Raw genomic sequence first — 14479 nt, forward strand, 5'->3', positions numbered from 1 at the left:
CTGCCTTTCTGATATTTCCCACTTATTTTTTCTCCTTTCCCCTTTATTCCCTCTCACTATTATTTATATTCCCCAAATTAATGAGACCATATAATGTTTGTCCTTCTCTGATTGACTTATTTCACTCAGCATAATACCCTCCACTTCCATCCACGTCGAAGCAAATGGTGGGTATTTGTTGTTTCTAATGGCTGAGTAATATTCCATTGTATACATAGACCACATCTTCTTTATCCATTCATCTTTCGATGGACACCGAGGCTCATACTAATCGTTTACCCAAGCCTAAGTGATGACATATAATGAGGGTCACACAGTTAAAATTGTAAAGCAACTGGTATGGAGTAGGAGCTCCATTCTAAAGGTTCCCTTTCCCCATTCACTGGCTTCTGACTGTAACAGTTATGTTCACCATCCTTCCATGTATAGGGTGTTAAATACTCAGTGATGGAACAAAGCTATGTTCTTCCAATAGGCACATTTTAAATATTAGCTTGGACTGTGATCTTTTAAAACAACCTACCTGGGTACAAATTTTACTCTAACACTTGAAGTGATGTAGGTCTTAGAAAGTAATTTACTGTTTTAGTTTGTTTGTTTGTTTCATTTGTGAAGTGAATTTTTAGACTATTTATTTCAGAGATTGACTTTGTAAATCAAGTGAGCTAATTCATGGAAAATGTTTTTAAACACATCAAGTATGTTATTGCCAGCCGTTAACTTTTATTATTATTAGAAGTCTATTATCATGAAATAAATGATTATAAAAATATTCCATCCTTGCTCATTTTTCATATTCTGGGCTTTGTTGATTTATTCCAGATCAGAGATGATGAGCTATGGATATAACAAACCAAACAAGAGTGACAGAGTTCATTTTTCTTGGGTTTCCTGGTGTTCTACATCTGCGGATCACCTTGTTTGTGATATTTCTTACTGTATATCTACTCTCCCTCACAGGAAACACTCTCATTATTTTCATTGTTCTCATGGATATCACACTCCAAACGCCCATGTACATTTTCTTAGGAAATTTGTCATTCCTGGAGATCTGGTACACCACAGCCACGGTGCCTAAATTGCTGGACACCTGCCTCTCACAGGTTGTTACCATCTCTGTTTCTGGTTGTATCACCCAGTACTACTTCTTTTTCTCCATGGGAGCTACAGAGTGCATCCTGCTGGCAGTGATGGCCTATGATCGGTACCTGGCCATCTGCAGCCCTTTAAGATACTCACTTCTCATGAGTATTCGTGTGTGCCTGCGGTTTTCAGCTGGATCTTGGATTGGGGGCTTCATTGCCCCTCTCTTACCTACCATACTCATTTCTCATCTAAATTTCTGTGGCCCCCAGAAGATCAGCCATTTCTTTTGTGACTCAGACCCCATTTTCAAACTCTCCTGCTCAGATACATTTTTGGTGGAGGCTTTGGGCTACACATGTAGCTCTGTTGTGATTCTAAGTTCTTTCCTTCTCACCATGTCTTCCTATGGACACATCGTGGTCACAATAATCAAGCTGTCTTCCAGGGAGGCTCGGAAGAAAACTTTCTCCACCTGTGCCTCCCACCTCACTGTGGTCTCTATCTATTATGGCACCATTATCTTTGCCTATGTTCGCCCTCCAGCCAAGTACAATTTCACCATTGGTAAAGTGATATCAGTGTTCTACTGTGTGGTTACCCCTTTGGTAAATCCTCTAATATATACCCTGAGAAACAAAGATGTGAAGAAAGCTTTCAGAAAAGCTCTAGCAAGAAAGAGAATGCTCTTGACCTGATATATGAGTGATTTGAGAGACATTCTAAAATAATCCATTTAGAGTGGATTCCCAAACCACACTTGCAAATAGTAAGTATTAAAAATTATATTATGGAATCTATCATGGTAAAACAAGTATCAACTTTCTCGGATTTTTATAAAATATTCAAGATAAATAAATCAATTCAGTTCAGAAAGAGAAAATGAAAAATAGAAAAAAAAACGACCTGAGCCAGATTTTCCTTCACTGTGTACTTTCTTAAATTACTGAAGAAGCTTTATATATTTCAATTATTAAAATACAGTTTAGGGGATCCCTGGGTGGCTCAGCAGTTTAGCACCTACCTGCCTTTGGCCCAGGGCACGATCTTGGAGTCCCAGAATCAAGTCCTGCGTCAGGCTCCTGGCATGGAGCCTGCTTCTCCCTCCTCCTGTATCTCTGCCTCTCTCTCACTCACTCTCTCTCTCATAAATAAATAAATAAATAAATAAATAAATAAATAAATAAATCTTTAAAAAATACAGTTTAGTAACAAATGGTGTAACAAGATTGCTAAAGGAAATTTTTTTTCAAAGCTTTTTGGCCTGAGTTTTTTCCACTTGATCACTTCTCAAAGTGTTTCTATTCCAAGTGTGATCAATGCACTAGAAGCATCAGAATAATCTGGGAGCTTGTTAGAAATGCCTCCCTAAGCCAGACCTTTTGAATGAAAATATGCAACTCAACAAGATGCCCTGTTGACTGATGTTCAGATTATATTACCAGAGACACTATTTTAGGCAACTAAGGTCTTAAATAATATATTTTTAAGGGCAAAGTATAACAAAATGAAGAGTTTCTTACATATGCCAATGCTTGAATTTTTTCTTGAACTTCAAGGTACCATTTTCTAGTATATATCAAAAGTATATGTTTTTCTGAATTCCTAATTAGTTTTTTTATTTTTGAAACAGAACATATGGGTGGAAAATAATGTCTAAATTACCTATATGCATAAATGAAAAACTTGTGCCGTACACCGACATTTTTTCTAACCCTTTTCCACTGAAATTTCAAGAGCTGTGCACAAACTCTCACAATAACAGGGAGGCATTCTGTACCAACACGCAGCCATTCTGTATGCCATCTTACTGCAGGAGGAAGAATCTCTTCTACCTTCCGGGGCTCTGTGGCTAAGACTAAGTATTAAACTGACATGAGACCAAGTAACAGAAGAAAAGCATACTCATTTTAATTTCCATGTGCACATAGGTGTCTTCAAAAGGAAAATGAACCTGAAGAAGCATTTTGGCCCCAACATTTACATACCTTTTTAAACAAAGAATGATAAACTGTGGGCATGTTACAAACAGGCTTGAGCAGTAAATTATGGGAAAGTGCCTAGAGAGAATATATGGGGGGAACTAAAATAATGTATTATTTTGGTAGGTTTGTTTCACAAGTGTATTTTGGCCTCAGCTCCCAGTCTGCACTGATGAGTCTCTTCCTGGGACAGGGTGTGCACCTTTCATAGAAAGTGCTATGACCTCCTTTGAGATAGAAAGACAGAAGTCAGAGAGCCCTTCCTGCATATTGTTTCTCAAGAGCCTTCAGCTCAAAATAGGCACTACACCAAAGTGGCATATTTTGTGTAACATGTTCTTAACCATCCAGAATTGAACAGAAAATTCTTTATCTTTTTAATATAGTCTTATTTTCAAACCCATTTTTTAGCAGAATATATATCTAAATCTTCCCTTTCTTTATTATATTATTTATCCCAAAGCTCTGAGTTTTGTTTTGTTTTCTTTTCTTTTCTTTCTTTTTTTTCTTTAAATGCTTGCTCAAACCAGGGGCCATGGACGCTTTTGAGACATTCATCAAAGAGAGTATCACTTATTCCAACTGCAATTTAAAGACATACAAAAAGAAGCTTACCTGTCTGTTCACTCATTTTCATCCCGTCTTTATGTTTTTTGTAAATTCTTTGCTCTTACTTTCAAAAACTGCAACAAAGTCAGTTTCATTGGAAAGGTATAATCCTAGTTGGTAATAGTGGGTATCACATTTTCTTTAAGCAGGATGCATTAAAGCAGATTATCATGTAATCTCAAATCCATCCTGCCAGTGATCTTCATCAAGCAGTGTAACAGAAGAACACAACATGCAAAAGTGAGTTTAAGTATAAAAAAAAAGAGAAAACACTGGGGTACCGGAGTGGTTCAGTGGGTTAAGCATCAGCCTTTGGCACAGGTCACAATCCCAGAGTCCTGGGATTGAACCTCACTTCAGGCTCCCAGCTCAGCAAGGCATCTGCTTCACCCTCTCCCTCTGACACTCCTCCTCACTTGTGCTCTCTCTCTCTCTCAAATAAATAAATAAATAAATAAATAAATAAATAAATAAATAATACATAAATACATAAACAAATACATAAAATATTTTTAATGAGAAAATATCAAAATAAAAGTAAAATACACTTAATTCTGTTTTGATTACAAAAGTACAAGGGTGCTTTATCAAATCTCACAGAATGTAAGGGAACATTTATTTACATGTAGCTTTCTAAATTGAGACCATATATTCAAAACACATAGTTTTGAGGACTGAGATGTATATCAAGATAACTTTTATAAGTATTTAAACAACTTCCTGAAATAGGAAATTGTAAACATCTTATTTGTCCAGCTGTCACTTTCCTTGTGGTGTAAATGTGTTAGAGTAATGCTATTTTTTATTTTTTATTTTTATTTTTTTAATATTAATTTTGTATGTATGTGTTTCTTTGAAATACTTGTGTACTGAATTTCATTTGAAATCTATGCTTTGTTGATCATTTCTTGGGGAAAACAGGCTTGGATTGTGAAACTTTAATTGTAGAAAACTGAAGTCAGCTTTATTCCACCAATGTCAAGAAGAAGAAAAAAGAAGAAAAGAAAAGAAGAAAAGAAAAGAAAAGAAAAGAAAAGAAAAGAAAAGAAAAAAAGAAAATAAAGGAAAAGAAAGAAAAGAAAAACTATATTGTGTAGCAGCTTCTCACTAGTCAATTTGGAAAGTATGGCACCTTTGAATTTTTCCTGTTGCCCCCACATGCCATCACTATTTATACCCTATCCATCACAAATTATTATTTTGGCTGCAAAATTACTTCAAATATGTATCAACACATTTCCATGCTCTTAGACATTGCCAGAATCTGAACTACAACATTTCCATTTGTGAATACCCTCAAGGGTCTGTCCCTTTTCTCAGGAGGCAGTTCAATGAGGACTGCATTCCACAACCAGAGGTGACATTTTCCAGAACATGTTTCTTGCTTAACACAGATCAGTACCTTTGTCTTGCTTTAAGGCTATAAACTAAATAAATCCTCCTGACCAAGATGCCCTGCATGACCTGTCACTCATTGCCTGCTCCTTCCCTTGTCAAAGCTAAAGCCTCACCAGATTGTCTTTTCACCAGGTACTTGCCATGTCTGCTCCCCAAGTGTCATGGCACATGCTGCTCCCTCCATGCACCTCACCCCCAAGCAGCAATCAGCGTGTGCTGCTCTTCCTTCAGGATATCTTTGTAGGCATCACTTCCTAAAGGCAGAGCCCTTGAACTACTGAAAAACTCAAGTCTCTGTACATCATCTTTTGATAATCACCTTTCACATAGTCCATGTTTATATGATCAGAGGATTTACCCACACACACAGAGATAAGCACAGACACAGGCAGAGGGAGAAGCAGGCTCCGTGCAGGGAGCCCGACATGGGACTCGATCCCAGGTGTCCAGGATCACACCCTGGGCTGAAAGCAGCGCTAAACCGCTGAGCCACCGGGGCTGCTGATCATAGGATTTAAATTGTGTTATTTCACTTCTAAGAATAAATGATGCCACGTTTTTCAAAAATCAAAGCTATATAAGAAGATAAAAAATTTAGAAATTATACTTCACTTTTCTCGTCTACCCTATTTTCTTTTGCCTACATAGGTAAACAATTTAGAGTAGTTTCTTGTACATAGATTCAGTGCTTGTGTATATATATACATATATATGTATTCTGTATTTTCTTTATAAAAGGATGGGAACACAGGTGTATGAAATAAATAGAAATTTACAGTACTTACTACAAAAATGTAGCATAATATACACATCATATGGTAGCTTGTTTTCACTTTATAATAAAAAATTATTGAAGAATCATTAATGTCAGGGTAAAGATGGCTTTTGCTACTTTATATTTATAGGATGCCTTATTTTTTTAAGATGTCCTATATTTTAAGAACTCCCCTAGTCTTGGATAGTATTTTCTGCCCTCATTCATTATGACATATTTCCCTAAGCTAAATTAGATAAATGTCCATTTAAAGTCAAGTGATCTGTATCGGAAACTCTAGGAATCCTGGAGTGACTCTTGGTTCCCAAGAATTTTATCCACTTTAAAAAATTAATTAATTTATTTATTTATTTATTTCTTTATTTATTTGAGAGAGAGAGAGAGCTTGAGTGAGGGGGCAGAGAGAGAGGGAGAGAGAATCTTAAGCAGATTCCCTGTTCAGTGCATAACCTGAGGTGGGGCTCACTCTCAGGATCCTGAGATCAGGACCTGAGCCAAAACCAAGAGGCAGATGCTCAACACACTGTCCACCCAGTCTTCCTTGTCCTTTTTTTTTATTTTTTGGTAGAATCATAAGTGTATCCAGCCTACTCAATTGCCTTTACCTTGTGTTTCAAGAGTGAAATTTGCAAATGGACAAGTTCCAGCCCATAATCAGATCTTGTGGTAAGTTCTCTCATTTGAGGATAAGTGATAGTAGCAAAACATATTAATTACAAGTTAAAAAGACATATGCTTTAATATAGGAAAAATACCCTATAACGCCTGATAAGAAATACTACCAAAAGTAAAGAAGAATCACAAAATTCAGGTAAAGAAAATTTGTTCAACTAAATTAAAACAAATATTCAGTGAAGAATATGATGAACCTGAAAGAAGCATACTTTTTAAAATAAATATTATTTATCCAATACAATTTCCAGAAAATTTTGAGGCACTAATGAGTCTTTCTGATACAAAGATCAAAACAATTAGGGTAAAATTAATCACTGTGCCATTTCCTTATTAAATACTGTTGTCTATAGTATTACCATTTATTTATTTATTTTCTTGAAGTATAGGTAACATATAATGTATATTAATTTCGGGTGTACAATGTAAGGATTCAATAATTCTATATATTATTCTCAGCACCGTAAGTGTACTATTAATCCTCTAACTATTTTACCTGTCTACTCACCCACTTGCCTCTGGTAACCCCCAGTTTGTTCTCTGCATGTAAGAGTCTCTTTCTTTGTTTCTTTTTTCCTTCTTTGTTCATTTGTTTTGTTTCTTAAATACCACATATGAGTAAAATCATATGGTTGTCTTTCTCTGCTTAACATATAATTTAGCATAATGCTCTCTAAATCCATCCATGCTGTTGCAAATATCAAAATCTCCTTTTTATGGTTGAGTGATAATCTGCTATATTTATACATGTATAACATATATCTATATGAAATTTCATAAATATGTATATATGATACAACATTTATATAAATTTTCATTATATATACATATATAGTGTACCTATACTATACACACACACACACACACACATATATGGTGTACACATATCCCAAACATATAGATATACACATACACTATATAAACATATATATGCACACACAAATTTATGGGCCATTATGCTCTGTTGATGTTTGTGTGTTTTTGCACCATATATAATATCTTTTTTATCCATTCATCTGTAGGTGAGCACTTATGTTGCTTCCAAATATTGGCTATTGTAAATAATACTGCAATAAACATGAGGGCATATATCTTTTACAATTAGTGCAAAACTTACCATTTTTATTGGCAAATGCTAAGTAAGTAGTGGAATTAGTGGATCCAATTGTAATTCTATGTTTAATATATTTAAAAAAATATCTTATTTATTCATGAGAGACACATAGAGAGAGAGGCAGAGACACAGGCAGAGGGAGAAGCAGGCTCCAGGTAGTGAGTCCGGGAGCAAGCCCTGAGCTGAGGGGAGATGCTCAACAGGTGAGCCATCCAGGCATCCCTATGTTTAATATATTTATGAAACTTCATGTTGTTTTTGCAAATGGTTGCATCAATTGGCATTCCCAACAAGAACTCACAAGGATTAATTTTTCTACATATTCCCATAAACACTTGCTATTTTTAGAGTTTTTGATTGCAGCCATTGTTACAGATACAAGGTGTTATCTTGTGGGTTTGATTTGCATTTCCCTGACGATAAGTGATGTTGAACAACTTTTCATGTGTCTATTGCCATCTGTATCTCTTTTTTGGAAAAATGTCCTCAGGTTCTCTGCCCATTTTTTAAATTGAATTATATTTGTTTCTTTTCTTTCTTTCCTCTTCTTCCTCCTCCTCCTTCTCCTTCCCCTTCTCCTTCTTTCTTCTCCTTTTTCTCCTCCTCCTTCTTCTTCTTCTTTCTTCCTCTTCTCCTTCTCCTCCTCCTTCTTCCTCTTCTTCTTCTTCTTCTTCTTCTTCTTCTTCTTCTTCTTCTTTTCTTCTTCTTCCTCTTCCTCTTCTTCTTCTTCCTCTTCTTCTTGTTGAGTTTCACAAGTTCTTTATGTATTTTGAATATTGACTCCATATTGGATATATCTTTTAGAAGTATTTTTTTAAAGGTTGCCTTTTTGTTTTGTTGATGGTTTCCTTCACTGTGCAAAAGGCTTCTGGGTCACCTGAGTGGCTCAGTCAGTTAAGCATCTGACTTTGGCTCAAGTCATGATCTCAGGGTCTTGGGATCAAGCCTTGCATCAGGCTCTGTGCTCAGTAGGGAGTCTGTTTCTCTCTCTCCCTCTACCCATGTCTGTGCTCTCTATCTCTCTCAAGTATATAAATAAACTCTTTTAAGAGATAATTTTTATACTGGGGTTGTTCCAATGGATTAATTTTGCTTTTACATCCCTTGCCTGAAGACACATATGTAGAAAAAATTTTCTACAGACTATCTCAAAATAACTACTGCCTACTTTTTCTTCTAGAAGTTTGATGGTTTTGGGTAGCATACTTATGTCTTTAATCCATTCTGAGTTTATTTTGGTGTATGATGTAAGAAAAGTGGTCCAGTTTCATTCTTCTGCATATAACTGTCCAATTTTTTCACTACTATTTGTTGAAAACACTGTCTTTTCCCCCATCGTATACATGTGCATCCTTTGTCATAGATTAATTGATCATATGAGCCTGAGTTTTATTTCTGGGCTCTCTATCCTGTATTATGTGTCTGTTTTTGTGCCAGTACAATGATGTTTTGATTAATACACCTCCGTAGTGGATCTTGAAAACTGGAGTTGCAATAATCCAGTTTTGTTCTTCTTTCTCAAGATTGCTTTGGCTATTTGGGGTATTTTGTGGTTCCATACAAATTTTCGGATTCTTTATTTTATTTCTGTGAATACCATTATTGGTTTTAGATATATATTGCAATAAATCTGTATATTGCTTTGGGTTGTATGGACATTTTATCAATATTGATTCTTCCAATACATGAGGATTCTTTTAGTGTCTGAACATGATAGATCTTTCCAATTTTTGTGTCATCTTCAATCTGTTTTTTACGTATTTTATACCTTTCAGAGTACAGATTTTTCACTTTGGAAAAGATTATTTCTAGAGATTTTATCCTTTTGGTGCAATTTCAAACAGGATTGCTTTCCTAATTTCTCTTTCTGCTACTTCATTATTAGCAAATAGAATTAAAACAGTTCTCTGTATGTTAATTTTTTTCCCTTATTATCTTGTGATTTTACTGAATTCATTCATCAGTGCTAGCAGTTTTTTAGTGGAGTCTATAGGTTTTTCTTTATATAGTACCATATTATGTGCAAGCAATGAAAGTTTTACCTTTTTTTAAATTAATTTGGATGCCTTCTATTTTCTTCTCTCGTCTGATACTGTCGCTAGGAATTTCAGTACTATGTTTGATAAAAGAGGTGAAAGTGGGGAACCGGGCTGGTATAGTCAGTTGAGCATTGACTCTTGGTTTTGGCTTAAGTAGTTATTTCAGAGTTGTGAGCCTGAACCCTGCATCAGGCCCATGTTCAGTGGAGAGTCTCCTGGAGTTCTCTCCTTCTGCCTCATATATATATATATATATATATATATATATATATATATATATATATGTATATATAGTGGTTATTCCTTTCTTGATCCTGATATTAGAGAAAAATCTCAGTTTTTCAACATTGAATATGATGTTTGCTTTGTGTTTTTCACATACAGCCTTCATTATGTTGATGTATGTTCCCTCTAAACTTACTGTGCTGAAGATTTTTGATCACAAATTGGATATTGTGTTTTGTCAAATGCTTTTTATGCATCTATTGAGATAATCATATGGTTTTAATCATTTCTCTTGTTAATGTAATGTATCATATTGATTGACTTACAAAAATGGAAGCATCCTTGCAACCTTGGAATAAATCCCACCTGATTGTATTTTTTAAATGTATTATTAGACTGACTTGCATTATTTTGTTAATAATTTTTGCACCTGGGGATCCCTGGGTGGCTCAGTGGTTTAGCACCTGCCTTCGGCCCAAGGCATGATCCTGGAGTCCTGGGTTCGAGTCCCGCATCAGGCTCCCTGCATGGAGCCTGCTTCTCCCTCTGAGTGTGTCTGTGCCTCTCTCTCTCTCTCTCTCTCTCTGTCTCTCTCTGTCTCTCATGAGTAAATAAATAAAATATTTTTTAAAAATTAAAAATTTTTTAAAATTTTTAAAAATTAAGAAAAAGAATTTTGCACCTATGTTGGCCTGTATTATTGTTTTTTTCTTAGTCTGTTTTATTTTGCAGTGCCTTTATCTTATTTTGATGTCAGGCTAATGCTGGTCACATAGAATGCATTTGGAAAATTTATTTCTTCCTATATTTTTTGGAATACTTTGAGCAACATATGAGAATTATTACTACTGACTCCGTCTGTAATCCTCTGTCTTTTTCACATCTGCTTGCTCACCCCCCTGAGGTTATGTGTCCTGGGGCTCCTTAGACATTAATAAAAATTCTTTAGAAATGCCCACCAATCTAGGATGGGGAGGTCTGCTTTGGCCCTCCATAAATTTGGCACAGGAGGTTCTATGAGACCTAATTAAATATTACATGTTAATTAGGTACATATGAGAGCTTTGAAATGCATGTGAAGGCTTTCTTTTCACAATACCTCTTTGTATGCCCTCTCATTCTATAAAATTTTTAGACTAAGATGTAGATTTTACAGAGTAACTACATATCTGGACAGTTGCCCTCCCAATTCTTTCTGTAATTAAAGGTCCTTAATAAAACTCTGTGTAAACTGTATGTTGTGGAGTGCTTTAAATCTCAAAGTCTCTCCTCAGGTAGGAGAATACTTAATACTCACTCTTTGTCTTCTAACAATTGGCAAAGAAGCCAGGAGAAGACCAAAGCTGGGTAAATGAATGATGCTGGGAGAAGACTTTTGTCTCAGTGGGAATTCCCAGGCTTGCCATCCACCCTCATATTTGGAGACTTGTCCAGATTTTTTTAGTGCTTCAGACAGGTGTGTGAGTTTGGGGAAATCCCTAAAATGCCCAAAGGATTCCTAGATACCTTATCCAAAAGAGCGGTAAAGAGAAAATAGAGAAGGAAAAGTGAACCAGTTATTTCAGTGGTAGCTTAGCCATTGCTTTCTGTGTTATGAATGCCAAAGAAAGGGAATCACAAGTAAGGACAAAATCAGAATAGGCTGGGGAATTGTTGGCTTTAGAAAGAGATGTAAGAAATTCACATATCTCTAATGGAGACATTATGTGCAAAATAATTCAACAGCAGGAGAATGCTTGGAAAGTATGTCATGTAGGGTGGCAATGAGAACAGTTATAAAAGGGGAGTTTATAGCAATATAGGACTACATGAAAGAGTAAGAAAAAAATCGCAAATAACCCAATGTTAGAGCTAAAGTAGCTATAAAAGGAACAAACAAAATCCCATGTCAGTAGAAGAAAAGAAATAGTAGATTAGCACAGAAATAAATGCTAGAGAAACTAAAAGAAAAATATAGAAGAATCAATGAAACCAGAAGAATGAATCATTCACCAATGAAACCAGCTGGGTGTTTGAAAAGGTTAATTTTTTTTAAATATTAAAAAAGGATAAATTACTATCCAGACTCATTAAAAAAGAAAGAAAAAGAGAGAGAGAGAAAGGATTCAAATAAACAAAGTCACCAATGAAAGAGAAAAGAGAGATAACAGCTAATACCACATAAGTATAAACAGCTGTAAGAGAATATTGTGAAAATCTACACATCAACAAATTAGACAACTTATAAAAATTGGATAAGTTCCTACAAACATATACCTACCAAAACTGAATCAGGAAGAAATAGAACATGTGAAAAATCTACCAGCAAGGAGATGAATCAGTGATCTAAAAGCTCCCAACAAACAGAAGTACAGGACCAGATGGCTTTACAATGAATTCTACCAACTATTTAAAGAAGAGTTAATACTCATTCTAATCAAACTACTCCAAAAATCATACGAAAGAAAACTTCCAAATGTATCCTATGAGGCAAATATCAGCCTAGTACTAAAACTAGATAATGAAACCACAGAAAAGGAGAACTACAGGCCAACATTTCCGATGAACATGGATAAAAAAAGTCCTAAATAAAATGGTACCAACCAAAAGTCAACAATACATTAAAATATTTAATTAACTGGGATTTCTTCACAGAATACAATGGTAGTTCAATATTCACAAGCAGAACTGATATAATAACATAATACGTCCCAGCAATAGGAGAAAGCAAAAGCTTATGATCATCTCAATGGATGTAGAAAAATAATTTGACAAACTAGAACATCCATTCATGATAACAAACAAACAAACAAACAAACAAACAAACAAAAAACTCAGCAAAGGAATATGTTAAAAACCTACAGCAAATATCATACTCCATAGGGAAGAACTGAGAGCTTTCCCCCTAATGTCAGGAACAAGACAGTGATGTCCCCTATCACCACTTTTATTGAGCATAGTACTGGAAGTACTAGCCACAGCAATCAGACAGCAGAAAGAAAATTAATCTGAACTGGCAATGAAACAGTAAAACATTCACTATTGTTAGACAACATGATGCTCTATATAGAAAATCTGAAAGACTAAAAAAAAAAAAAAAAAAAAAAAAACTCCGCTAGAACTGAAATGTGAATTCAGTAAAGTTGCAAGATGCAAAATCAATGTACAGAAATCTGTTGCATTTCTTTCTCTTAAAAATAGATTTAAAAAATTTATTCATGACAGACACAGAGAGAGAGGCAGAGACACAGGCAGAGGGAGAAGCAGGCTGCATGCAGGGAACCCGATGTGAAACACAATGTCTGGACTCCAGGACCATGCCCTGGGCCTAAGGCAGGCACTAAAACCGCTGAGCCACCCAGGCGTCCCTATCAACACAATGAATAATAAAAATCATATGATTATCTCAATAGATGCAGAACAATTATTTGACAAAATTCAACATCCATTGAGGAAAGTCTGACTCTTGTGACAATGTGGATAAAATTTGAGGGTGTTATGCTAAGTGAGTGCAAAAAAGACAAATTATGTATGATATAACTTGGTATAATATATGTGTGCAATCTAAAAAAGCTACACTTATAGATAAAGGGAATGGATTTGTGCCAGAGGAGAGAGGTGGGACATGGCCAACATAGGTGAAGGTTTCCAAGAGGCATACACTTAGTTATAACATTAATATTTTTGTGATGAACATGCAAGGTGGTGATTATTGTTAGCAATACTGTATTGTATATTTAAAACTTACTAAGAGAATGGATCTTAAAATTCCTCAAAGAATATTTGTAACTAGGTGAGCTGATGCATGTTAAATAAACATTATAGGGGCAGTCCCGGTAGCTCAGCGATTTAGCGCCACCTTCAGCCCAGGGCCTAATCCTGGAGACCTGGGATCCAGTCCCAAGTCAGGCTCCCTGCATGGAGCCTGCTTCTCCCTCTGCCTGTGTCTCTGACTCTCTCTCTCTCTCTCTCTCTCTGCATCTCTCATGAATAAACAAATAAAATCTTTAAAAAGAAATAAAAATAAACTGATGGTTTATATTTGAAATATAAAAAATGGAAGGCTAAAACAACTTTGGATTCTTAAAATAACTATACTTTTTATTTTCTTTTTATTGGAGTTCGATTTGCCAACAGTGCTCATCCCATCAAGGGCCCCTCAGTGCCCATCACCCAGTAACCCCATCCCCCCACCCACCTCCCTTTCCACAACCCCTTGTTCCTTTCCCAGAGTTAGGAGTCTCTCATGTCCTGTCATCCTCTCTGATATTTCCCACTCATTTTCTCTCCTTTCCCCTTTTTCCCTCTCACTATTTTTTATATTCCCCAAATGAATGAGACTGTATAATGTCTGTCCTTCTCCAGTTGACTTACTTCACTCAGCATAATACCCTCCAGTTCTATCCATGTTGAAGCAAATGGTGGGTATTTGTCATTTCTAATGGCTGAGTAATATTCCATTGTATACATAAACCACATCTTCTTTATCCATTCATCTTTCGATGAAAACCTGGGCTCCTTCCACAGTTTGGCTATTGTGGACATTGCTGCTATAAACATTGGGGTGCCGGTGCTCTGCCGTTTCACTGCATCTGTATCTTTG

At 35.7% G+C, this 14479-nt stretch overlaps 1 protein-coding gene across 1 annotated transcript; it reads left to right on the top strand.

Moving 5' to 3' along the window:
- Positions 1-839: 839 nt before the first annotated feature.
- On the top strand, positions 840-1781 carry LOC490585 (olfactory receptor 11L1). The gene has a single exon (XM_038544071.1). It carries the CDS (start codon positions 840-842, stop codon positions 1779-1781), a length of 942 nt encoding a protein of 313 aa, XP_038399999.1.
- The last annotated feature ends 12698 nt before the right edge of the window (positions 1782-14479 follow it).

Source organism: Canis lupus, chromosome 8 (assembly GCF_011100685.1).
Source record: "Canis lupus familiaris isolate Mischka breed German Shepherd chromosome 8, alternate assembly UU_Cfam_GSD_1.0, whole genome shotgun sequence".
Lineage (NCBI taxonomy): Eukaryota > Metazoa > Chordata > Mammalia > Carnivora > Canidae > Canis > Canis lupus.